Source organism: Morus notabilis, unplaced genomic scaffold (genome assembly GCF_000414095.1).
Source record: "Morus notabilis unplaced genomic scaffold, ASM41409v2 Scaffold99, whole genome shotgun sequence".
NCBI lineage: Eukaryota > Viridiplantae > Streptophyta > Magnoliopsida > Rosales > Moraceae > Morus > Morus notabilis.
Window position 1 is genome coordinate 1,461,686 of NW_010362482.1, and position 25,247 is coordinate 1,486,932.

Genomic DNA, 25,247 nt, shown 5'->3' on the forward strand with positions numbered 1-25,247 from the left:
ATTTTCAAAATTAAGTAAAACTAGTTTTATTTTTAAAATTCATATAAATGGGTAAAGTTTTTTTAAAAAGGGTATTTCTAATTAATCTGATGACTTAAGGGGGTAGAATATGTAATTCTCTTTTATAGGATTACCTCGTGCATAATACGCAACTTCGTTAATTATGGAATATTTAGGGAACAACTTTTCTTGGTGGATCGACATATTACCATGGACATACAAACTCTTCCATTTTTTACCTTGCTCCTTTAAAAAATTATTGTGCGAGCTAAAATACCCCTAAAATCAAACTAGGGTTTTTTTTTTCTTCTCTTTCTTTCGATCTCTTGCAGTCGCTCCTTGCTCCTTTTAAAATTAATGGGCCATAAGCGATCTACGGCCCAAACTAATGAAACTACACCCAGCATCAGCCAAACTCACTCATTATTCCCGTTCGCTGTTCTTAAGCAGACTTTATAATTTTCTGGTAACTTTGCGATTTTGAAAATTGAATCTCTGCTTCTGAATTACGCTCGCAAATTTCTGTTCGTCAAAAACTTGATAATCATGAAAACTCAAAGCTCCAACGCCCTATGAACGATGACTGGGAACGAGTTCCGATTCTTCTTGTCGTGCGACATCAATCTTCCCCTCACTTTCCGAATCGATCGTTTGGAGGGCACTTTGCCTCCCGCTAAATCTCCTAATTCAGGTACCTTTTCATTTTGAATCCCCAAAATTTTCCCGAGAAACAATCAAATTGAGAAACTCTTCAATTAATTCAAGCCAGAAAATGTTACACAAACTTAGCTATTGGTTTAAAGCAGCGATACTTGTATAAAATTTGGCCATCAAACAATCTCTCGATTGCCCTGACTTTGAAACATTCTAATGGCGTTTTTTTTCTCTCGCAGAAGTTGATTCAACGACAGAGGAGAGAATAGCAGAGCTATATGTGGAGTGCGCACTGTACATTGATGGTGCTCCTTTTGGCCTTCCTACACGAACAAGGTTCCTTTGATTCTTATCCACTTTTTGCTTATTAACATCAGTTTCTGTGTGTTCTATTGCGTCTAATTTTTTATTGGCTTATTTTATTTTATTTTATTTGGTAAGGTTGGAATCTGAAGGACCAACATATTGTTGGAATGAATTAATCACATTAAGCACGAAGTATCGAGACTTAACTGGTCACTCGCAACTTGCTTTTACAGTAAGCTAGCAGTTTCACATTTTATATTCTTCTGTTATTGGTGCTTTATGAGTTGCTTGCTTAGTCGTCATATCCATTGTTGGGTCGTAGTTTAACATTTATGTTCTACACTTCTACTGTTTGTTTGTCACCTCATTTCGTATTACCCTTTTTAGATCGTAATATTATTGGGGTGTGTGTATGTTTTTTTTATTTTTATTTTTTGTTTTTTTTGCCGGAAAGTGTAGGTTTGGGACGTTTCACGCGGGAAGGATGAGAGATTGATTGGTGGGGCAACGATTCTTTTGTTTAATAGCAAAAGGCAACTCAAAACTGGGAAACAAAAGCTTAGGCTTTGGCAGGGAAAAGTTGCGGATGGATCATTTACAACGGCTACTCCGGGAAAGGTTTCGTTGCTATGGCGATCTGTAGATTTGAATCAAGTCTGTGACATTATGGATAGATTATGAATAATACAGTTTATCTACAGGTCCCTAAACATGAACGTGGTGAATTGGAGCGCTTGGAGAAGCTTCTGAATAAGTATGAGAGGGGACAGATCCAACATGTTGACTGGCTTGATCGCCTTGCATTTAAAAGTATTGAGAAAATCAAGGAACGTGAAAGCTCCAAAAATGGAAATTCTCATTTATACCTGGTTGTTGAGTTTGGTGGGTTTGAACATAGAGTCGTTTTTCAGGTAATGCTGGTCTGCGGTTACTAAAGATGAATAGATGATTGCTAGTTCATGGTTGTGTTTGTGTGTATCTTTGGAACTATATGCACATTAAGAAAAAAAAAAGGAAAAATTGTTTGGATCATAGCAATTATAGATATTCAGATAAATACATTGTAGTCTTGATCCTTTTTTACTTTGTTCTCATTCGTGTGACTATCTTTTTACTTTACTTTGTGCATTCGAAATGTTTGTGAATGCTGAAGTGACGTTGTTTTGTTAAAGGAAATGAAACAATCATAACTATTATTTGTCTGGTAGGAATCAGGAGCAAATTTCTTATTACCATCTCCTATCGCTTCATCAAATGAAATTGTCACTGTTTGGGACCCAGAAGTGGGAAAGATAAATCCCTCCGAGCACAAGCAACTAAAGCTTGCCAGGAGTTTAACTCGTGGCATTATTGACAGGGATCTTAAACCAAGCTCCAATGAAAGAAAGTAAGCTTGAAAGTATTCCACGAAGTAAATCTGTTTAGCTCTATTATGTCTTCTAATGCTATATGATTTTGCCTACTCTTGTGTTAGGGCCATACAAAGAATTCTTAAATACCCACCGACAAGGACTTTAAGTGGAGATGAAAGACAGCTTTTATGGAAATTCCGTTTCTCATTGATGTCTGAGAAGAGGGCTCTTACAAAGTTTCTTCGATGCGTTGAATGGAGTGATGTTCAGGTCACCAGTATTTCTTAGAAAATTGCAACTTTTACCACCTGCTATTTGCAATTTAACTGTCATCACTTGCTATTTTACGTTAGGGACTACGAGGTAGCTGAGTTTTTATTGCTACATCAATGTGTTTTCAGGAAGCAAAACAGGCACTAGAACTCATCGGCAGGGGGGAAATGATTGATGTCTGCGATGCATTGGAGCTATTATCTCCTGTTTTTGAAAGTGAAGAGGTTGGTTTGTTCAAGATAAGAATGTCCTTTCCTGTATTTTGATTCTTGTGTTGGAAGAATAATTGCGATACTCAAATAAAAAATTACTGTAGATGATTGGATAATATGTCCTTGTGCTAATACTTGTGGTCCTTTCTCCTGATACGAATTGTGCATTGGACATGGTTTTGGCCCCCTTATTTACCCTCCATATGTCTTATCTTAGATTTGAGAATGCCTAAGTTAAATCCTTGTGCCAGGTTCGTGCATATGCTGTCAGTGTTCTAGAAAGAGCCGATGATGAAGAGCTTCAATGCTACTTACTTCAACTTGTTCAGGCTCTTCGGTTTGAGCGCTCTGATAAATCTCGCCTTTCTCATTTTCTTGTGCAGCGATGTATGTGCTCTATATTGGCTATTTGACCGTGTGTGTGCATATTCTATTTCCATAGAATCAATGCATGACAATATTAGCAGCTCAATGCTTAATTAATATCTTGACTGTGTCTTTGACTTCTGGCAGCATTGCAGAATATCAAGTTTGCAAGTTTTCTTCGCTGGTATGTTGCTGTGGAACTCTATGATCCAGCATATGCAAAACGTTTCTACTGTACCTATGAGATTCTGGAAGAGAACATGATAAAGGTGTGAGTTCTATGTTGACATGTTATGTTATCTTTATTACGAGATACACTAGTACACGACTTGGTGGCGCTATCTCCATTAATCATGAAGTCCTAGCGTAGCTTTCTTGCGCTCAAAAACTTGTTGTCTTTGAAAAATTAGAGCATCCCTAGTAGCTTCATTGCAAAATAGTTCTTAGCAACTATTTCGTGTTACAAATATGGAGCATCTATTACAGTTGATATGCAGAGCTTGATAAAAACAAAAATGGATTCAAGGTGAAAATAATATTTGATTGAACGGTTGTTTCTGAAGTTCCTAACAGTAACATTTTTGTTACAGTTGTCAGCTAGTGTGAATGGAGACGAAGATGGATTTAAATTATGGCAAAGTTTGGTTCGTCAGACTGAATTGACTGCCCAATTGTGTTCAATTACGAGAGATGTAAGAAATGTACGCGGTAATACTCAGAAGAAGATTGAAAAGCTTAGACAGCTACTTTCTGGTCTTCTCAGTGAGCTTACTTATTTTGAAGAGGTATGTTATTTAATTTCAACGTCATCGTCTAATGAACATTTTATCCGTGTAGCTACTGAGGCTTATATATGATGTTCCTGTTTTATCTTATCCATCCCATGCAACTGCTCTGAATTGTATAATTTGGTATATCTTTGTATCTTAATTTCAGCCAATACGGTCACCATTGGATCCTGGTGTTCTAATCACTGGGATTGTGCCATCAGAGTCATCAATTTTCAAAAGTGCATTGCATCCTTTGCGCCTCACGTTTCGAACCGCAAATGGTGGAAGCTGCAAAGTAATCTTTAAAAAGGGGGATGATATTCGGCAAGACCAATTAGTAACTACTACTATTTCTTACTCTCTCATTCACACACTCAGTCACACGCACGCACACACGTGCAAACACACAAAAGCCCTGTTTCTTTTGTTTTTAATTATTATTTTCTTTTTTCTAGGACACATGCATTGACCTTGGTATTCTGTTGGTCGGTTCCTGTAGGTTGTTCAAATGGTATCTCTGATGGATCGATTGCTTAAATTAGAAAATCTTGACCTGCACTTAACTCCGTATAAGGTGCTAGCAACAGGACAAGATGAAGGAATGTTAGAATTTATTCCATCCCGTTCTTTGGCGCAGGTATTTATATATGTGTGCTCTATCTTCCAGGAAGTTTCCCCCTTGTGAAAATAGTACAATAATCTGCTAGTATAACATTTATTATCTCTAAGTCAGATATAAAGCACAAAGAGTTGTACTTATTTGGTTGTCCCACGACAATATAAATCAAATCTTCCAGCACCTTTCGAGAAACCAACTACTTATAGAATTAGTAGCTCTTGTAGCTTATAGTTAACTAGAAGTTAATAGTAACTTAAACTCTGACTGAGGCCCATTTTTTTGGGTAATGCCACTTTATGACAAGATTGTTCAAGGACATACATATACATGTGCCATCAATTTTTAGTTGGACAACAGTCTTGCAATTTTTCCGCAGATTGCTTAGATTTTGTTCCTTTAATATTCAGATTCTCTCAGAGCATCGGAGCATCATAAGCTATCTTCAGAAGTTTCATCCAGATGAGCATGGACCATTTGGTATTACAGCAACCTGTCTTGAAACATTTATAAAGAGCTGCGCTGGCTACTCTGTTATCACGTATATACTGGGCATTGGTGACAGGTAATCGTTAAATATAGGAGTGTGTATTCCATCAACATAAATATGCATGCAAGAAAACTGGAACTCCAAGTTCGCATAAACTTTCTGTGTAGTGTGTACGATTAACTGGGTTCTAATAGTATCTTCATACGAGTAATTTTCTTGCATGTTAATTGTGCTGGGCTGGATGCCAGTGAAGTGCATATGTGAGACTTTTGATCTTTTTGGTCTATAGGCACCTTGACAACCTTCTCCTTCGGGACGATGGGCGTCTTTTCCATGTTGATTTTGGCTTCATTCTTGGTCGTGATCCCAAGCCATTTCCTCCACCTATGAAGCTGTGCAAAGAAATGGTTGAGGCTATGGGTGGAGCTGAAAGGTATTTCTTACGAATAAGTTGTGTTTTTGTAATCGTCTAATGCCAACTTCTTCATATTGGATTTTGAGAGGGTGAGGAAAAAAAATAAAAAATAGAAACGTGATACGAGACATCGACTGGCTGATTTATCTTTTTCTCCTGCAGTCAATATTATACAAGGTTCAAATCCTATTGTTGTGAAGCATACAACATTCTCCGTAAATCTAGCAATCTTATCTTGAACTTGTTTCATCTAATGGCGGGTTCCAACATTCCTGACATAGCTTCTGACCCTGAAAAAGGCATTTTGAAGGTGTGACGCCTTATATTTATACTTTGATTTCTCATTGATTTTTTTTTCCCGGAGTCCTGACTCCTGACTGGGAATGTATTGATGTCATGTAGCTCCAAGAGAAGTTCCGGTTGGACTTGGACGATGAAGCCTCTATTCATTTCTTCCAGGATCTAATCAACGAAAGTGTTAGTGCCTTGTTTCCTCAAATGGTTGAGACCATTCATCGGTGGGCCCAATACTGGCGCTAAATCCCATGTAAGTTGTCTTTTTCATGATATATAGTAGGGTAATATCTCTAGTTGTAAAGTGTTGAGCAATAGAAAAATTGGTCCATGAATGACTCAAATCGTATTCACATGGACATACACTGTACGTAAACTAACCTCAATGAATGGTTTACCTTCTTCTTATCACCGCCACAAGTCTTTGCAAAGTTTATCTCTGGTTATGGTGTGTGGAGATAATTTGAGCTCGAACGGTAGATGGTACTGGTAACCTTCTACAGAATTTCAAAGTGATTTCTTTTACATCCTTCTATTAGGTTTGGGTGTCTGGAAAGACAGAAGAGCCAGTGAAGTTGCGCTCACTGTGTGTATGTATGTATTTTTGTATATAATTACATGTTGACTTTATTTAATGTCTTTAAGGAACCATAATCTCATGATTTCTGTGTAGACTAATTTCCGTGTTTGTTGAATAAATTTTTGCATGGGAAAGTTCCTAAAATCGAAGGTTTTGCTTCTTTTGTAAATACTGAGAATGTATTAAACTTCTTTTGAAATCCCGACCACCAACCGTTGTGCTTGATGTTTGAAGTCCAATTTGACCGGCATATCTTGGCTACTAAGAATCCTGGACAGCCAATATTTTAAATCATCATTGATTCTCTGGACTCCAAAACTTCTTTTATTAAGTCTTCATCTTCTGTGTTCTTTATTGTATCCAATAGTTTATCATATTCCTTTAAAAAAACAATAATAATCATATGGGTCGGCAGGATCTTCGAATGACATGATTGTGTTACTCCAAACTCGGTAGATCTTTTCTATCAAAAAAAAAAAAAAAAAAGCTAGATCTTAACCGACGTGATTAAAATATCTTGTGAATTTGCTGGAACCAGGCACATTTTGGTTGTTCGATTCAAAAGACTGCTTGTAATTTTACGTATAATAAGAAATATTCAATAGTATTTTCTAGCCAAAAAAAATAAAAAATTTCAATGGTAAAATACTGTACTTGTAGATCTATTTCTAGATGGTTCTCTTCTATGGGACTGCATTCATTCATTCATTCATTCATCAGGTGCAGGATCTACCTTAAAACCACAAATAACTATTATGTACTTTGGTTAAAATAAAATAAAAGAAGAAATCAGAATTGACCGCGGTTAATTTGCAATAGCGTTGCGTCTAAATTAATGTCACGGCGACCTTTTTCATTTCATTTTTTGTGATTTAGAGTGTGTTTGGTTCATAGGTTTAAATTATGTGATTAGAATCATTTTTTATTTACGTGTATTTTTTATGAGAGAATACGGTAGCGAATTACGAATTATAATTTGAATTAGGAAACGAATCTAGGTACCAAACAGACGGTTAATTTTTGCACCTTTCGAAAACTGGGACTGAATTTTTGTTGGAAATTGACATTGAATTTTTTTTTGCTAATCAAAATTGACATTGAATTTGAATCACCAACGACTATCTTTTACTTTTTTTATTTTCATTTCTTTTTCTTTTGTCGGATTCGGAGTAATTGCAACTCGTAGGGTCGTTGCATTAAATCCTACGGAACGGAACAAACAAGACTGTCATTCCTCGGTTGGAGAGATTGCACATTTTCATCATTTTTTTTTTTACTTTTTATTTTGAACTTAAATGTGATAAAAAAAAGTGATCAAAATCCGGACTAAACAAAAAGAAAATACAAAATTAATAGAATAAATGCTGATCTAATAGTTAATGATTAAGGTTTTTTATGTTCTAGAACTAGAATATAATTTTTGACAAAAAAAAAAGGATCTTTTTTTTTCTTTGCTAGTAAAAAATGAATCCATTTATCATGGCTTTTTTCTGAAGAAAAGTGAATTCTCGCATCTTGAACCGCTTTTTTCATTTAAAAGAAAATTGAACCGCGAAGAATTAATTAAAAACACAAATAATAAATAAATAAGCCACGCAGTGGTGGATGTTGTTTGGTGGCGACCTCACAATGACGTGGCCGCATGTGATTGGAGGGAAGTCGCAAATATAGCTTGAAGTTTAAGCTGACCGAGGGGTCTTTCGGTAATTTGAAGTTCGAAGAAAATCCGATCTGGTCTCCCCGGCATCTGATGTATATTAGCCCTCTTGTTGACGATTCTCTCCTCCATATTTCCGCGTTGGTTTGAAGCTTCATTCACCTCTCTCTCTCTCTCTCTCTCTGCAATTTTCATCGCGAGATCCCTCTGCGGAAGCTCTTCTAAGGTGAGTTTCGAGCCTCAGATCTCCATCTATTTTGTATTGCGCTATTAGCGTTGTAATTTCTTTTTCTTGTATCGATTTGCATTCGTATTTCACGGTGATGAAACCGTTTGCATTTTCATCAAATTTTTGAATTTCTCTTCTCATCTCGAGGATTTATGAGAACATTTTGGTCTGAATCGAGGTGTTTTTGTGATATATGTATGAACTCTGTCGGGGATTGTAAGGTCTAGGGGTTGTTGGACTGGGATCTCTAGGATTATGCTTTCCGAAATGGACGTCTAATGAAAATTGAATTGTTACTGTGTATTTGAGGTCCAATTTGTGGCTATGAGATGCTCTCTCATGCTCTTTGTAAGATTGTGTCGTTAAATTGCATGTTCGATCGTATCTCTCAGATCTGTCGATGAATCAAGATGAATTTCTCTTAGGAGGCAATTTCACGGCTTTTTATTAGGTTCGGTGAATTCCATTAGGCGGATTTTGTTTTTAGGAGTGTTTCATTTTGTTGATACGAGTGATTGGTCTTTGGATATTTAGGGATCGGCAGCCTAGAAAATGGGGCTGACATTCACGAAGCTTTTCAGCCGGCTTTTTGCCAAGAAAGAGATGCGAATCCTAATGGTTGGTCTTGATGCTGCTGGTAAGACCACCATTCTCTACAAGCTCAAGCTTGGTGAGATCGTCACAACAATTCCTACCATTGGTGAGTTCTTTCTTCCTTCTGAGTTGATGAGAATGCTCATTTGTTATGTTTTCTGTTTATGATAACTGCTTCTTAACTTTTATTTGGAGAGTTAATTGGAACGTTGAAATCACGAATTAGTAAATTTTGAAATTTCACGCAACTATATTTAAAAGCCAACTCATATTATTTGTGCGATGATTATTGGGTGCTGAGACATAATTATTCCTAAATTGAAGTCTGAAGATATGTTTCTGGAATCACAATCCCAAAGTATATTTGTTTTGGTTCTTGCAAATGAATCTAAAGCATTTTAATTACAATTTGGCTACTGAATATAAAATTCTTAAATGTTCTTGAAGCTTTATATATATCAATGTATGATTATTGTGATTATTATGATTAAGTACACATCATTTTGTTCATAGGTTTCAATGTGGAGACTGTGGAATATAAGAACATCAGCTTCACCGTTTGGGATGTCGGGGGTCAGGACAAGGTATGAAATTTTGAAGCTTGTCTCCACACCATCTATAAGCCACAATATTATGTACCTATTTTTACACTAGAATTTGAGCACTTTGTGAACTTGATAATTAAAAATTTACTGTTGCTCTTAAATAAAGCCGAGTTACTTACTGACGTTCATATCCATGGCTCTTTTATCTCCTTTTCAGATCCGTCCCTTGTGGAGGCACTATTTCCAAAACACACAGGGTCTCATTTTTGTTGTGGACAGCAATGATAGAGACCGTATTGTTGAGGCAAGGGATGAGCTGCATAGGATGTTGAATGAGGTATGTAGCTATTCAGTTCATTAAGTCTTTTGATGTGTGCATATATGGTATATAAAATATAACAGTTTCTATTTTCTACGCAATTGGTAGAGGTGGAGAGAAGCTATAGGAATTGTGATTTGTGGGAATTTGAAGAAAAAGCTTTCTTTTTTTTTTTTGTGTGTGTAATTAGTCAAGCAAGGTGGGAAAAAATAGAGATAATGATTCAGCAAAAAAATATGCATGATTTAATACGGAAAGAATTCTGTTTTTTAAATTATTTTGTCACAAGCTGATTCATTTAACTTGTAGTTTGTATACCTTTTGAAATATATTCCCTATCTATAGCATCTTGCTCTATTCACACAGCATTAATTTGCTTTGCGACACATGTTGGTTATGCAAATTACTAGCTGGTTTTGGACTCCTAACCATTGCCGTCCTAAATTCATTATTTTGGTTAATATTAACTGCCCTATGTTCCAACTAAATTTATTATTTTGGTTAGTCCTGTGCCAACTTTCTAATATTATTTCTGACTTGCTTGGTTGGGACTCATGAAAAGTAACTATGTAGCTTGAATGGTGAAATAACTTTTAACTTTATAATTTGCTGACTTTCTAGGATGAGCTGCGTGATGCTGTTCTGCTTGTTTTTGCTAACAAACAAGATCTTCCCAATGCAATGAATGCTGCTGAGATTACTGATAAGCTTGGCCTCCACTCTCTCCGACAGCGCCACTGGTAAGCTCCTTATCTTTGTGGCCTAATGCATCCTGTACTATTATTTTTATTGTCTCTTATGTTTGTCCTTACGTGGTTGTCTAATATATCTAATTGATTTTACAGGTACATCCAGAGCACATGTGCTACTTCAGGAGAGGGGTTGTATGAGGGTCTGGATTGGCTCTCCAACAACATTGCTAACAAGGTAAGTATTTATAAATTATTATTGATGATTTTTTCTCCCCATTCATTTTGCATATTGTGTTTTCTGGTTTGAGATTACGAAAATCTCTCAAATTACCAAATGATAAGATTTTTAGTCACGATGAGTAGCATATAGATAATTGGATTCTCAAGATTTTTACTTATCGGCATGTATTATAAGTGTGTGGGTGTATATTACATTTAATTGGATTTATTCATTAGTCTAGAAAATTATATTATTTTGCGCATTTTGACAGTTGAATTTTTCTGTAATTGCAGGCATGATACTTTTGCGGAGCCGTTTTGTGGACAGGAAATTCTGGATGCAGGGGTGAATATTATCTAGTTTCTTTTTCTTTTTTCTTCTTTCTTTTTTCTTTTTTCTTTTTTTTCCCTTGAAACAATTGAATTGTTGTGTCTGTGGTCGTTTGGGGACAATGATCTAGGATTTTTTTAATGGTTATATTGTAATAGAAGAATGGTCGGTTGGATATGTGCATTGAGCTTTTGTTTGGGTTTTGTTTTAAATACAATGCTGATTGTAATCAAAAACTAATTCGATGCATCATTCCTTTCTGAATTTTACCCGGTATGTGTTGCGATTTCATGTCGACTTAAAATTGTATGTTTACGTTCCCCTCAAAGAAAAAAAAAAAAAAAAAAAAAAAAAAAAGGTTAACGTAGATATTCAATTCTGAAGTAGATGCGATATCACAGTTTAGTTAATATTGTATCCATTGAGATTTAGGTCTTGTATTGGTAAATGCCTACAACAATTTAATTTTCACTTTGAAACGGGAATAGTTTAACGGTAATTCCATATTTGACTATCTTTATCTGGTCATGATAATGTGGTTTATAAGTTTTTTCCTCTCCTTGTGCTTATCAAGTTGACAAGTTTCCTTGTTTAACAAAAGTAAACACTTGTGCGCTGAGCTTTTGAAACTGTACAAAGGGACCCAAATAACTGCGCCAGAAACCCCAACATCCATGGTATCAGCGTCTATCAACTCAAGCAAGCTTAACCGGCCAGGCCACCATGTCCGAAGGATTGTAATGTAAAATAATCTACAGAAGGTTCATTTGCGAATTGCGTTTGGGCCACAAGGAGAGACCGTTCTCTTCTCTATATCCACCTCTAGGGAAAAGTCATTTCCCAAATACATGTTGGCAAATAAATACAACTTCAATTAAAGTTCTGGAGGAGAAAATACCCAAAAGCTTTGCCTACTTTTTGTTAGGACGAGTGGCCGTGCCTTGCTCTTGGTTTTGCTACACACATTTTTTCTTGAGAAGTTTCTGTTGTCATTGTATATTGCCAATCCATGCCAAACCACACTTGAAATCGGCTAGGCATATTCACATATTCGAATGGCAAAGAGTATGTGAATCCTCGATGCTCATTTTCTCAAGGGAGTTTTTTTTTATTAACTGTTGAATCTGATCAAAATCACATCATATTAAAAAAAATATGCAAAACGGATAGTCTCTGATACAAATCTAACGGTTAAAAAAAAAAAAAAAAAAAAAAAAAAAAAAAAAACTACTAGTAGTTCATTTTTATTAGTCCTGTTAGAGAAGTTCTCTTTTTTCAATTCCATTGCCATGACATTCCAAATTTAGTTTGGGACCTTACAAAACTACCGTGTCTCCTCTTCTGGTTCATATTGGAGCTAGGAAAACGTCAATAAAATATCTTCACCTAAAAACATACTTGTTCCATTCATTTATTTTTTTGTAAACATTATTTTCCATGGGCACACCATTGGGAACATTGTAAGGCTATTAATTTCTTCACAATCGTCTAGTAGAGTGATTACAACCTCTCAAATGCCTGTTCCCACGCTACTTTTTTCGCTATAATCCAAATACTAACCATCTCAATCTCACATGCACATAAAAGTCCACATACTAGTGCATTTCAACTGATATTTAGGTTTTGGTTAAAAGCGATTGGAATTTCAAGATTAATAGAAACTAAATGTGTGAGAAAATTAGTTATAACTAATAGACCTTTGACAATGTTTGGCACGAAGGGGGGAAGAACAACAAGTGGGAGAGAAAATAAGAAGGAATATTTTTTTATTCTTCTACGTTGTTTGATATTTATTAACGAACGAGAATAATTTATTGCTATCATTTTCTTTTTATCAAAGTTTCTCCTCACTTTGCTTTCCAATTTTGACGGGAATAAAAAATGTGAGTCCCACAGGAGATTTTATCTCTCCTATTTCCTTTTTCTTCTAAAATTATTCCAACCAAATACATAAACTCAATTTCCATTCTAAAACCCCCCTCACTCTCTCTCTCTCTCTCTCTCTCTCTCTCTCTCTCTCTCTCTCTCTCTCTCTCTCTCTCTCTCTCTCTCTCTCTCTTCACTTTTCATCCCTACCAATTACCAAACATAAAAAGTTGCTCCCAATCCCAAGTGAGAAACTTGTGGCTTCCTATGTTTGGAAGTTCCAAGAACCTATAAACAAACATCAATGGAAGTGTTTAATTTCCACACACTTTGTAGCATTGTCCAAACGCGCCCCATAAAAACTGTCAATCAAAATTCAGCCAACTGAAGCCAAAATAACGTTTACACGTGCAAAGTTCGGTTAGCACAAAAAGGGAAAACGTTATTCACACGCAAGGGGAAAATATTTAGGCAGAAGGACTGATCCCTGCATTCTGTTTTGTCACTTGTCCGTATTAATGCCACATGTATAGTCTTGTACATACTCGCAAAGAATATCCAATTCTAAAATGTACAAATATAAAAGTGGAAAAACATGCCTAGTTCACTTGGAAATCTGATTGGCCACAAAAGGAATTTTGGTCCAGAAAGTGTTGGTTCTGTCAGCTTAGTGGCCATGTCGTTTTGGTAATAATAGATTCTCAAGTAAAAATTTATATATACCAATAATCTATAAAGAACAAAAATCTCAGCAGATTTATGCTGAACTAAAGCACAACAAGATAGCTCCATATATGCTAAAGTATGTGCTTTTCTTTTTCTTTTTTTTTTTGGGTTCCTTATCTTTATTGTCTCCTGACCCAAATCTTCTAACGCCTATAAAATGAACCTTAATAAACAAATAACTTTTCCCCTTTTTCTTGTCTACCCTTTTTACATTACTATTTCTTTTCCCTATTATACATTTTCTTTTTTTTTCATTCTTATACTTTTTGTTCTATTATATATTTTTAAAATTTTTCTAAATGAGACCTTAATAAATTTATTTTTTATTTTAACTAGTTTGAAGAAAAAAAAAGAGAGAGAAAAGTGATGTAGTCGCAAATTGCTACAATAATATTTTTATGTATTTGAAAAGCTTGTGTGAAGTGATAATGTAATCTATTCTTCCATATATAAAGAACGGATAATGTAAAATTTTTTTTTCTCTCTCTCGTTTAATTTTGTAGAAACAGATTCAAGTCCTCTCTTGCCATGTAAATGAGACCTTAATAAATCTGTTTTTTTTTTTTCCCCCTTGCCATGTGTTAAGAGATTTTAGATATACGTATGATATTCTAGGCCATGTATATCCTTCAAGTTCAACCGAGGAAACATTTTCCCCCCCTTTTTTTTCTTTTGAGAAAAATTTTCCCCTTTTGAGGTGTGCAAAATTAAGAAAACGTAAAATATTATACAAACTTTTATTAATTTTGGCTCTAACTTGTGATGGCCCCCGCCATAGAACAATAATAACGACTTCTAAAACACTAGTATTTTCACTATTGCTTATAATTTAAATTTTTTTTTCAGGTGGTTATTTAAGTCAAATTAATCTGTAATAGAACTTATCTCAGCTGCTTTAATATTTGAACCAACCAAAGTTAGTCAAGCAAAAAAAATGAATTACCTTATCTAAAACCAACCAAGCAAATTAACAAATACTTCTAGGAGAGTTTTCAAAGTTGTGTATGTTTTATAGAAATTAATTAATTTTTGTTCACGTGTCCAAAAAGTTTGTGCACTAGTCATGACGCAAATATATGATATTTTATCCCTTTTTTCGTGCGACATAATCCCCGCTGCTATATTCACGTTCGATTTGACCATCACCAATTTTGCTTGCTTAATCTTGAATCATAGATGATATTAATCTTTATGCCAATGCAAGCTAAGATAATATTCCTTTTATAAAAGGAGACTTAAATAATGAGAACGATCCTTTTCTTCTTTTTTTTTTTTATACATCTTTGTTTAATAAAAGTTTTACTTTTTTTTTAAAAATAAAAATGGGTATTTCATCTAGCTAAAACAAATATTACAATTTGAGGTTTTATAAAAATTATCGAGATGGATAAGATAAATAATTCATCACAACAAAAAAAACAGTCAAACCATTATTTCTACTACGAAGAATAAGGAGGATTTCTTGATGTACTCTTTCCAGTCGACATGAACTTAGCTCCGCAAATAAGAACAAATTCGATCGAGCTGCATAAGAAATTAATCTTTGGCTCTTTTAAAATACCCTCCATATCTAGTTCCATATGCATAAGAAAATCATGTGCGCACTTTCTTGTATTCTTTTGCCTGTTTTAATTTTTGACCATCCCAATTTTTTTTTTTTTTTTTTTTTTTAACGAAGAAGTTAAGCTGAAAAAGTAATTAACCCACTCACTTTTTTGTTCTTTTGCCTGTTTTAATTTTTGACCATCCCAATTTTTTTTTTTTTTTTTTTTTTTTTTAACGAAGAAGTCAAGCTGAAAAAGTGATTAACCCACTAGCTATATATTGGAGGGATGGTGTAAAGCCAGCATATTACTTATAGTTTGAGGTACTAAAGTTCAGAAGCCCAAAAAGGGAAAAGAAAAAGGACAACAATCAAAATCACAAAGCTTACTCATAGAGAAAAAAAAAAAAAAAAGTAATAAATCACAAAGGTAATATGTAGTAAATATTCTCCCCGTTCGTGATTCGTAAGAGTGCTTTCAATCAATTACAACTTTGCTTGAGAACACCGTCAAAGTAATTCCACAACATGCCACAATTAGCGGCATGCAAACTTGCGAAGCATACGTACTAGAATTCACGTACATGTACTACATAAATAGAACACAATAACCAAGTCGGAGAATGTAAAACTAAACGACATTTATGAGAGTACGTAGAAACTGATCCATTTACTATTATTCACACGTTTGATCATTAACGTTTATGTATCCAAAGAAACATTCTTATCGCGACATATATCACGGCCAAGAAAAATAATGGCATTCTTGTACCTTATTAGCAAATCATTTTGTTTATAATTCTTGTACTTTAAACAGAAAAGCAAAAACAATGACACCAAAGCTTTCCTCGTGTAATTATTTGCATTCAAGAGTATACCTTTCTTTCTAGAGTTCTGGGGGGAGAAGATTTAATTATTATATATATATCGTTTTTTTGCTGGAAAATGTTTAATTATTGTTGAGTTGTATCTTTCTCTCCCTAGTGGATTTGAGCAATGGAGGTAGAACGCTGAACAAAAACCATCTCCAACTAATTAAGAATAATAACACTTCCTTAAAATTTTAGCATCCAACCTCTAATACTTTTCTCACTTATAAATCAAGGCCCCACTTGGACCGACTTCGACTATTTATAAATATTCTCAAAGGAAAAGATAAATGACTTCCACTTGGTTCCTTTACGTTTCTTAAATTCCTGGTAAGAAATTATACAAAATATATAGCTGCATCAATATATATATATATATATATATATATATTAATGACTATGACTTCACTCATCTTAATCTCAGCCATCCATCTTGATGATAAGGCTGTGTAGACGAATGGTGGGTTGAACAAGAAACGCTGTTCATTCGTTTTCTTGTTCTAATTTATTTCCTTAATACGTCCGTGGACTTGAACCAAAATAAAATTAAGAATATTTTTTAACAGGAAGTGCAATACTATGTTAAAGTGTTGGATGACAATCAAAATCTATCAATTTTCTGAAAAAAAAAAAAAGAAAATTTAAAAAAGTTTGATAATGATCTAACAATTCAAATCTGTGTTAAGAGTTTTTTTTTTTTTTTTTTTTTTTTTTTTTGTACTACACGGAATTTCTCCAAATAAAATACGAAAAAATAATAATAAAAGGTGACTAATTTGCATCTGGGTTTCATTTTGGGTTCATTTCTCCTGAATTTAATTCCTCATTTGAGGTCTATTTAAGGCTTTATGAGAAGCCAAGGACTCATGAGGAGCAAAAAGGTTAGCAGAGTGGCTTCCTCAGCGTTGCTAATCCTACTTTCCTTACACTCCTCAAAACCAAATCCTTCTTGGCCTCTATTATAAAAAAACTTTTCAAATATCACCAAATTAAAGAGATCATATATATAGACCTTTCTTTAAAGCACACAAAAAAAAATTAGCACACACACATATATATACAAGAAAATGGCCCCAGAAGTGCCTGTAGATGTGTTTACAGGCAATAAGGTATCTCCTCAGCTCAATAATGGTGGCTACTCCAAAAGGGCCTACGTAACGTTTTTAGCCGGTGACGGCGATTACGTTAAAGGGGTGGTGGGATTGGCCAAGGGTCTGAGGAAAGTGAAGAGTGCTTACCCTCTTGTGGTTGCAATGTTGCCTGATGTGCCTGAGCAACACCGTCAGATTTTAAGGTCTCAAGGTTGCATCGTCCGTGAGATTGTGCCGATTTATCCTCCTGAGAACCAGATTCAGTTTGCGATGGCTTACTATGTCATCAACTACTCTAAGCTCCGCATTTGGAATGTAAGTAAAATTGAAAAAAAAAAAAAAAGTTTTCTTCCCTGTAACTAGAGCTAATTAACAAATAGGGTTTAGCCTTGTGAAATATAATTTGACATGTGAATTTATGATTGGTTAAAATTATATATGTGTACATATATATATATATATGAATAGTGGTGATATGTAATATTGCTTGGATTAATATTTAACTTTTGTCTTACGATTATATGTGCATGGTTTTATGTATGTGTTGCCGGGCAGTTTGAGGAGTATAGCAAGATGATATATTTGGATGCGGACATCCAAGTGTACGACAACATAGATCATCTGTTTGACACCCCTGATGGGCTCTTCTACGCGGTGATGGACTGCTTCTGTGAGAAAACATGGAACCACTCTCCTCAGTACAAAATTGGGTATTGCCAACAATGCCCCGATAAGGTGACGTGGCCCGCCGAGATGGGTTCTCCTCCTCCCTTGTACTTCAACGCCGGCATGTTTGTTTTCGAGCCTAACCCGTTGACCTACCAGAACCTTCTTCAAACCCTCGAAATCACTCCACCAACGCCCTTTGCTGAGCAAGTAAGAGCCCATTTGACATTATTTTTGCTCATGCTAACCTTAATTTTTATTGAAAAAATAGAGAATTCACCTTTGAGAGTGTATGAATTTAGACTTTTACCTTTTACTCTTAATAAATACTCTTTTATTAGTATAATTATTTGATTAAAAAGGTTATGAATCAAGAGTAATGGGTAAAAATCTTGACTCATATATTTTTAAGAGATATTTATCAAGATTATTATCCTAATTTATTTAAAAAGCAACATAAACACAAGTATACCCTTTAAGCATGCGTAAAGGATATCCATTTGTTTATTGTTAGAATAAAGTGAATAAATTTACTGTGATAATGACTGATCGAATATGTTGTATAGGAAAAATTAAGAATGAAGAGCTGACATAATTATCATTTCGAAACAAATCTTGACTCGTTAAATCCCATTTGCAAGTGGGTTTTTTGGGTACATATCTTAATTATTTGTGTGTGCATGACATACAGGATTTCTTGAACATGTTCTTCCAAAACGTCTACAAGCCCATCCCTCTCGTATACAACCTGGTTCTGGCCAACCTATGGCGACACCCAGAGAACGTCGAGCTAGACAAAGTAAAGGTGGTCCACTATTGTGCTGCTGTAAGTATACAGTCACTTTACATCTTGGGGTCATCTCTTTTTAGTTTTTTTTTTTTTTTTTTGTTCTCTTTCCTTTTGATCATTAACCAGCTTCTCTCTCTCTCTCTCTCTCGGCCATGTATAACAAACAGGGATCAAAACCATGGAGGTACACAGGCAAAGAAGTGAACATGGACAGAGAGGACATCAAGATGTTGGTTGCAAAATGGTGGGACGTATACAACGACGAGTCCCTAGACTTCAAGGCGGAAAATCCGGTTTCAGAGGACGAAACTTTCTCGAGGCCATCGATCATGGCTTCCATGCCTGAGCCAAGGATATCCTATATTCCTGCGCCTTCTGCTGCTTGAAAAGTACTGCTGAAGAGACTTAAGTACTGTTCCAAATTGGTGTGCTTCACCCACTTTTTTTTTTGTCCCCCCTTTTTCCCTAGTGTTTCAATATAAACTCTTTCAGGCTGTTTGGCCTCGTTTCCTTAGTTGTTGAAGTTGGTGAAAGATACTCGTATAGATTCCTTGTTACAGTTTTTCCTTTTGTTGGAGTGTGTTGTGACTTTACAAATATATCCCTAGCATTCAGTAAAAGAAAACTAAATATATATTATGTTACAAAAATGTGTATGGGGAACTTCGTAGCGACATGCATATGCTAAATGTATATCTTTGAAGTATGTGGCACAGTATAATCTTCAATTCTACAATACAAATATTTATTTCTTAGAATATAAATAAATTCTCATTATCAGTTTTTCTATACCAAATTGAAATTGGCACAAAATGAAAATGATCGAAGCTGAAAGAGAAACCGGGAGAAATTTCCACAAACTGGCAGCTAGTTGTTAAGCGATGACATGACTACGAAGAATATTATATAGTGATTGAACTTTTTTATTTTTTTTATTTATTTTTGGTCCTCATAACAAAATAATTAATTTTGCGTTAACGTGAAAGAATCACTTTAATCTTTGCTAAAGTCATTACCAAGTGGCAAGTGGTGTAACAGGACAAACCCAATAGGCCAATAAGATTGGCTGATTGACAATAGAATTCTCTTTGTTCATTGTATGGCTAAAAAGAGTCCTACCATATACGTGGCATCCTTAAATGGGGTCTGGACAATTTTGCCAACATCAGCAGGTCTGGATTCCAAATGGTTCCACTGATTGGACGTTCAGGATCAATCAACACTCATATCATAATCTCCATCGTCAAAGGCTCGTATAAAGTACAAACTACAAGGGCAATCTGTACTTCAGAGAGTTTGACCTTTTCAATTTTTTTTTTCCCCCTGAGTACTAAGCATAATATATATCGCAATACTCATTATATAATGCCGACCAATCAATTGATACGAATGGATTTTGTTAGAAAAAGACCAAAAAAAACACATCTTTTACTTTTTGAGGTTTATTGTCCTTTTCTTCGCAGCTCACTCACTTGAGGTTCACTCAATTAGCGTTACAGAATGAAGTAACCCATGGTTTATGTATGACAGTTTTTCTTCTTCAAGGAGAAAAAGAAGAAAAGAAAAAGAAATAACATTCTAGAGTCTCTAGACCATCCAAAACTTTAAGATATTTTTTGACAGTTTGAAAGTGAGAACATGTCGGTTTGCGAAGCCTCAGAACTTTAACTAAACGCATGACACCGAGAATCAATCAATCAATTAAATATCCATGGGGCTAAAAGCATTCGTACCTTCATATTCCTCATCTTGTAGCTCTGGCTCCTGAAAGCATTCGTCTTCAAAAAGAAAAGAAGCGGCATCTTTGCTTCTCTGGGGCTTTTTGTCATTGATTTCTATCACTGAATTGATCTTTTCCTTGATGCAATCTTCAATGGTTTCACCCGCAACTCCTTGAGACTGCACGCCAAGAAGAGAGAAGCATTTTTGTTGGAAATCCGAGTCGTTGGAGGACAAGATTAGGCCAGCAATCGTTTTCGCCAGGTCGGGAGCATAACTGCGAATCTGAAAATGAAGGCCACCATTTTCAAAACCAGCTGCATGCCTAGAACAAGAAGTTTCTAAGGAAATGCAAGGTTCATGAATAATTCTAGAGAAACAACACCCACTTTGTCTCTAGTAGGTGAGACTAAGAAGTATTACCTTGACAGCATGGGCACTTAAAAGAACTCCAGCATGTCTGTCTCTCAAATCATCCAAAGCAAGTTTAACTGCTTTTTTAGTAAGATTATGATCAAGTTGATTCTTTAACCTTGTTGATGGTGCTATGACCTTGGAATCAAGTCAAGGAATACGTATATTGACACGAAACATAATATATGCAAGCAATAAAGCTTACAATAAGAAGAACTTGAGGGTATGACACAATGCTGGATATTGCTCATTGTATAGATGGAGGACAATATCTATATGGGCATGAGTTGGCAAGTTGTCCCACTCTAAGAAAACATTGCCATCTTGATTCTCAACACTTCCTAAGGTCAACCCGTAACTTCTCCAGTCAATGCTTGTTAGTGCCTTCAGAGACGACTGAGATATTGGACTAGCTGAGAAATCTCTGAAGTACAAAACCTGCAATGAAATCGGTTGTATTATTCAAGTTAAACCAATATGGAGGGGGGAAAGAGGGGAAAAGGACTGCATCAAACGAGTACAAGTATTGCACTAATCAACCTAAAGTTATAATAGACGTGTCCCATCTCTTCAAAATTTATTGCGGTAGAAATTTAGAAGAAGTAAATGGGTCAACGTCAATATACCTCTGTTTTAGCACCGCATGCTCTAAAGCAAGTAGTGATTTGCTTTGATATCTCACTTATTACAATCACTGCTTCCATCACCAGTCCCGTATTCCTATGGTTTTCCACGCGGCATGCAGTTCCACTCCCGACCTTGAGATTCTCCCTAAAAGAGGTTAAAAACTAGTTAACACACGCCAAATGTATATATAAAAGCTTTTAAGCCTCTAATAATAAATAGCATTGAGCACAACACTAGTATGAATACAAAAACAATCACACAGAAACGCAAACTGTCAACCTCTTCATCAAGATTTTGAATCATTAACACAAAAGAGATTGAAGCTGCAATTCTCTGATCTACCCTACTAACTCCTAAACAAGTGAAACTTGAGACGAAAGGATAAACAGGAAACGGATAGTATGCATTTGCTACAGCATGAATCGTTTATGAACTTACAAACTCAGGCAGCATGAGTAGCACTGTTTAATTAATACATTTCCATGCTTCAAAACATAATCTTCAAGGCCTGACTTGAGACGTTCAAAATGTGAGGATGAGAAAGGTAAGGGATTGAATTCATTTGCTAAGAAATGAAATTCTTCTCTTGATCCAGGAGTATCTCCACGCTCAACCACCAATTCAGTTGCAATATTCTGGAGCAAAATGATTAAAAAACCGTGCACAGAATGCGTTATCTCTTTTATGGCACATTGAAAATGCAAGGTTGCTCAATGTCTTTTATGTGCAAAACCGATAAGTTGCAAGTAGAACTTACAGGGATCTTTAGAATGAGCATCTGCAAAACAATAGAAAACATACTCAGTAATCAGGAAAATCCAAATGCTGTAGAATATAAAAGGGTACGATGCATCGCCAAAAGTTAACAAGTAATCGATTTTAAGCCTTTCTAATCAAGCATTATCAAAATTTTGTTTCCAGATACTTGATCATAGCATGACAGAACATCTGATCCATATTCAAAAAAACAAAATTCCACACTATTGCAAATTGATAAAGCAAAATGTAGAAGGTTCATAGAGACACGTTTGACCTTTTGAAAGAAGCGCTTAATCTCTCCCACCAAGACATCCTCGATTTTAACAACTGACAGACACACTTCGGTCCCACTACAAAACAAAATAAGCTATGAAGCAATCATAACTCCAAATTCCCTAAAGATATCCAAAATAAAACTTGAAAGTGAAGCAATTCGCATGCCTGAATTTCACCCCATTTTTGGGTTTCGAAGGTAGCCTTGTCAACCTTCTTGCAGAAACACATTCTTTCGTGTTTACCATGTAATTATGTATCTCATTGTCAGAAATACCTGCAATTTCCACATTCTTTCATTTCAACCTTCAAGCCTTGTTCATGGTCAATCTACTGTACCAATTTCCAGCATTTTATCCAATTCTTTGATAAAGTTGAACAGATCACAGCAGACACTTCATGTAATAATAATCCCAAAAACAAACAGATAATTTTAACCTTAAAAATTCACTTCCAAATTATCAAAAAAAACAACTTAGGGCGGATAAATGATACTCACTTGTTGTTGTGACAGAAAGCACTCCATCTACACAAAAACGATGCACGTCAAAAAGAAACAAATATATCGTCGAACACGAATTTAAATATCAGAAACCGGATTACTTACCCCAATCTGCAGATCCGAAAGCTTCCATAGAAAGCATGATGTTCTGAAACTCCTCCAAACAGCTTCCGATCCCCGTATCCGATACTGCTCGAATTAAATCCAACAGAAATTTCGGTTCAATAGAGAGAACGTTCGATCCACACAAAAAAAAAAAAAAAAAAAAAAAAAAAAAAAAAAAAAAAACCTAAATGAAAATTCGAAGCATAAGTGAGAAAATTTACTTGAAATTTGAACTAAATGTGGATCGGAAGCTGGAGAGAATCTGAGGATGATCGATAATCTGCAAAGGTCTTCGGAGACTCGGCATCTTTGAAACGCAGAGGAAATCAACTGCAATAATAGATGAATTCACAAACAAGAAATTGTGATTGAAATTCGAAACTGAAAAATCGAATTACGAAAGATCTTTCTGGAGGTTGAAGGGCTCACATGTAGAGAGAGCTCGTGAATCGAATTGAAAGTCATTTCAGAGTGTTCTTGAGGATGATAATAGTAAGGACGAAATGAAACTCCCGCGTTTTCCAAATGTAATTTGTGCCTTTTAAAGGGGTCTATTTGGAATTTTGAGCCCAAGTTAATGAACACCCCTTCGGGTGCTTTTGAAGACTTGGGGCCCGTTTGGATTTCCATAAAGTTATATCTAAAAAATAGAGAAAATATTAATATCATTTTTTCTAACACTCTCCGTATTAATTATTTAACGTTTATATTTTATTAATATGATATATTATTATTTAAACTGAAAATGAGATTGTAGAGTTCACATATCAAATAATAAATATAAAGAATAATAAAAAAATGATGTTACTGTTTTTTTAATTAAAAAATAGCAATAACTTGTGAACAATGATTAACGTAATGATAAAGTGAAAACTAGCGACAAGAAATAGAAAAAACGACATCATATATCAATTGCTTTGAAAATTACATATGAACGACATCTCCGGATGAAAACTACAGCTTTTGACAAAATAACAATAAAATATGGAAAAACGGCAAGAAATAAGAAATGATAGCACCTTATTAATAGCGAGAATTGAATAGTAAACGATATTATATCATAAAACGACGACATAAGAAAACGATAATATACATTACTAATTGAATCTAACTCAAGCAAAAACTAGAATCAATCACAAGTAGGTAGCAACAATACGTCTCACCCATTTCCTAAAATTTACATTATGAGTTGAATCTAACGATAAAAAACTCGAGCTCACCTTCTTAATAGATACAAAATTAAAGTTCACTTTTATCCATCAAAGATCTCACTTAACAATGTCCAGAAGGTGGTCGCCATGTCTAATTCAATTAAAAATATAATCAAGCAGATTTGATTTTGTATACTTTCATTTGAGTTTCCGTAAGAATTCCAGATTATAAGTTTTCAAAATGAGCAAGAAAGATTTACATTGGCATACGAAATGTGCATCTTGAAGCACTTAAACCGGCCTTCCCAGTTACATAGTATGAGAGGTGCGTGGAATTAAACGACATTGCTAGATAACAAGAAAAATCAGTCGTTTATATTGCCACGAAATGACGAGCCTGATTGCCAGGCTCAGTAACGAGGGCCTGTAGCCCAAGTGGGGCTTCAAGGTGGTGGGACATTGGTTTAGCCCATTGGGCCGGACCTCCTGTGGCTAACTTCTGGCTTGCCCGAACCAAGCTGAGAGTTGGGCCTGTGACCTGGGAGAAGGCCCGGGTATCGCGGCCCCTAGACCGCTCTCGGCACTGGAAGGATAACAGGCCAGCGTCACTCTCCTTTCTCTTTTTTTAAAGGATATGTTTAGTTGGCTGATTAAATTTTTAATTTGAGTTGAAATTTAATTTTATATGAGAATTTTTTATTATAGTAAAAAAGTTAGATGTGACTATTTTTAAGAGCTTTTTATTATAATAAAATTTAAATTCTAAACTCGAATCGGTAAAATAAATAGGACTTTAAGTGTCACATTTTGAGGTTTGGTAAAAGAAATCGTTATTAACATGAAACAAAACTTTTTACTAGTCCTAAAAAAAAATAAATTCATATAAAAGTCTCTTTTTTACTAGTCGTAAGATTACCTCACGTTTCATGTCTCCTTTCTCTTTTTAAGTGTTACTTTTTGAGGTTTAGGTGCTGAAAAAGTCGTTATTAACGTTGAAAAAAAAAAAAAAAAAAAAAAAAAAAAATTTTTAACTTTTTACCTAAAAAAAATTCATATAAAAGTCTCTTTTTTTTAGTCATAAATAAATTTTTATTTACATAGTAAATTATTATTTACTTTAAATAATTTTAAAATTTATTGTTTACTGTAATTATTTTACAGAGTTAATGACATGTGTTCATTTCAATATAAGTGAAAAAAGAATGTCCACAAATTGTGATATTTGCACATAA

At 34.9% G+C, this 25,247-nt stretch overlaps 4 protein-coding genes across 4 annotated transcripts; 3 read left to right on the forward strand and 1 right to left on the reverse strand.

Annotated features, from left to right (window-relative positions):
* The first annotated feature begins 404 nt into the window (after positions 1 to 404).
* Positions 405 to 6,585, forward strand: LOC21410365 (phosphatidylinositol 3-kinase, root isoform). Its single transcript, XM_024168119.1, has 17 exons — positions 405 to 691; positions 894 to 990; positions 1,096 to 1,192; positions 1,420 to 1,578; positions 1,662 to 1,871; positions 2,169 to 2,347; positions 2,435 to 2,582; positions 2,714 to 2,809; positions 3,049 to 3,184; positions 3,311 to 3,432; positions 3,754 to 3,948; positions 4,100 to 4,270; positions 4,433 to 4,570; positions 4,960 to 5,114; positions 5,329 to 5,472; positions 5,617 to 5,764; positions 5,857 to 6,585. Exons 1-17 carry the CDS (start codon positions 580 to 582, stop codon positions 5,992 to 5,994), a joined length of 2,445 nt encoding a protein of 814 aa, XP_024023887.1. The 5' UTR covers positions 405 to 579; the 3' UTR covers positions 5,995 to 6,585.
* Positions 6,586 to 8,103: 1,518 nt separating this feature from the next.
* LOC112092316 (ADP-ribosylation factor 2) lies at positions 8,104 to 11,183 on the forward strand. The gene is made up of 7 exons (XM_024168245.1): positions 8,104 to 8,211; positions 8,749 to 8,914; positions 9,322 to 9,392; positions 9,571 to 9,690; positions 10,294 to 10,412; positions 10,518 to 10,599; positions 10,878 to 11,183. Exons 2-7 carry the CDS (start codon positions 8,767 to 8,769, stop codon positions 10,881 to 10,883), a joined length of 546 nt encoding a protein of 181 aa, XP_024024013.1. The 5' UTR covers positions 8,104 to 8,211; positions 8,749 to 8,766; the 3' UTR covers positions 10,884 to 11,183.
* Positions 11,184 to 16,799: 5,616 nt separating this feature from the next.
* LOC21410366 (galactinol synthase 1) lies at positions 16,800 to 19,171 on the forward strand. The gene is made up of 4 exons (XM_010102144.2): positions 16,800 to 17,324; positions 17,565 to 17,885; positions 18,367 to 18,501; positions 18,633 to 19,171. The coding sequence occupies exons 1-4, from the start codon at positions 16,986 to 16,988 to the stop codon at positions 18,849 to 18,851; spliced, it is 1,014 nt and encodes a 337-aa protein (XP_010100446.1). The 5' UTR covers positions 16,800 to 16,985; the 3' UTR covers positions 18,852 to 19,171.
* Positions 19,172 to 20,121: 950 nt separating this feature from the next.
* LOC21410367 (type 2 DNA topoisomerase 6 subunit B-like) lies at positions 20,122 to 23,200 on the reverse strand (the record flags this gene model as incomplete). Its single annotated transcript, XM_024168134.1, has 11 exons — positions 20,122 to 20,469; positions 20,608 to 20,729; positions 20,829 to 21,036; positions 21,225 to 21,369; positions 21,664 to 21,860; positions 21,983 to 22,003; positions 22,259 to 22,334; positions 22,426 to 22,534; positions 22,757 to 22,783; positions 22,865 to 22,948; positions 23,086 to 23,200. Coding segments are annotated over 11 exons (1,407 nt in total), but the record flags the coding sequence as incomplete, so codon positions are not given.
* Between the last annotated feature and the right edge of the window lie 2,047 nt (positions 23,201 to 25,247).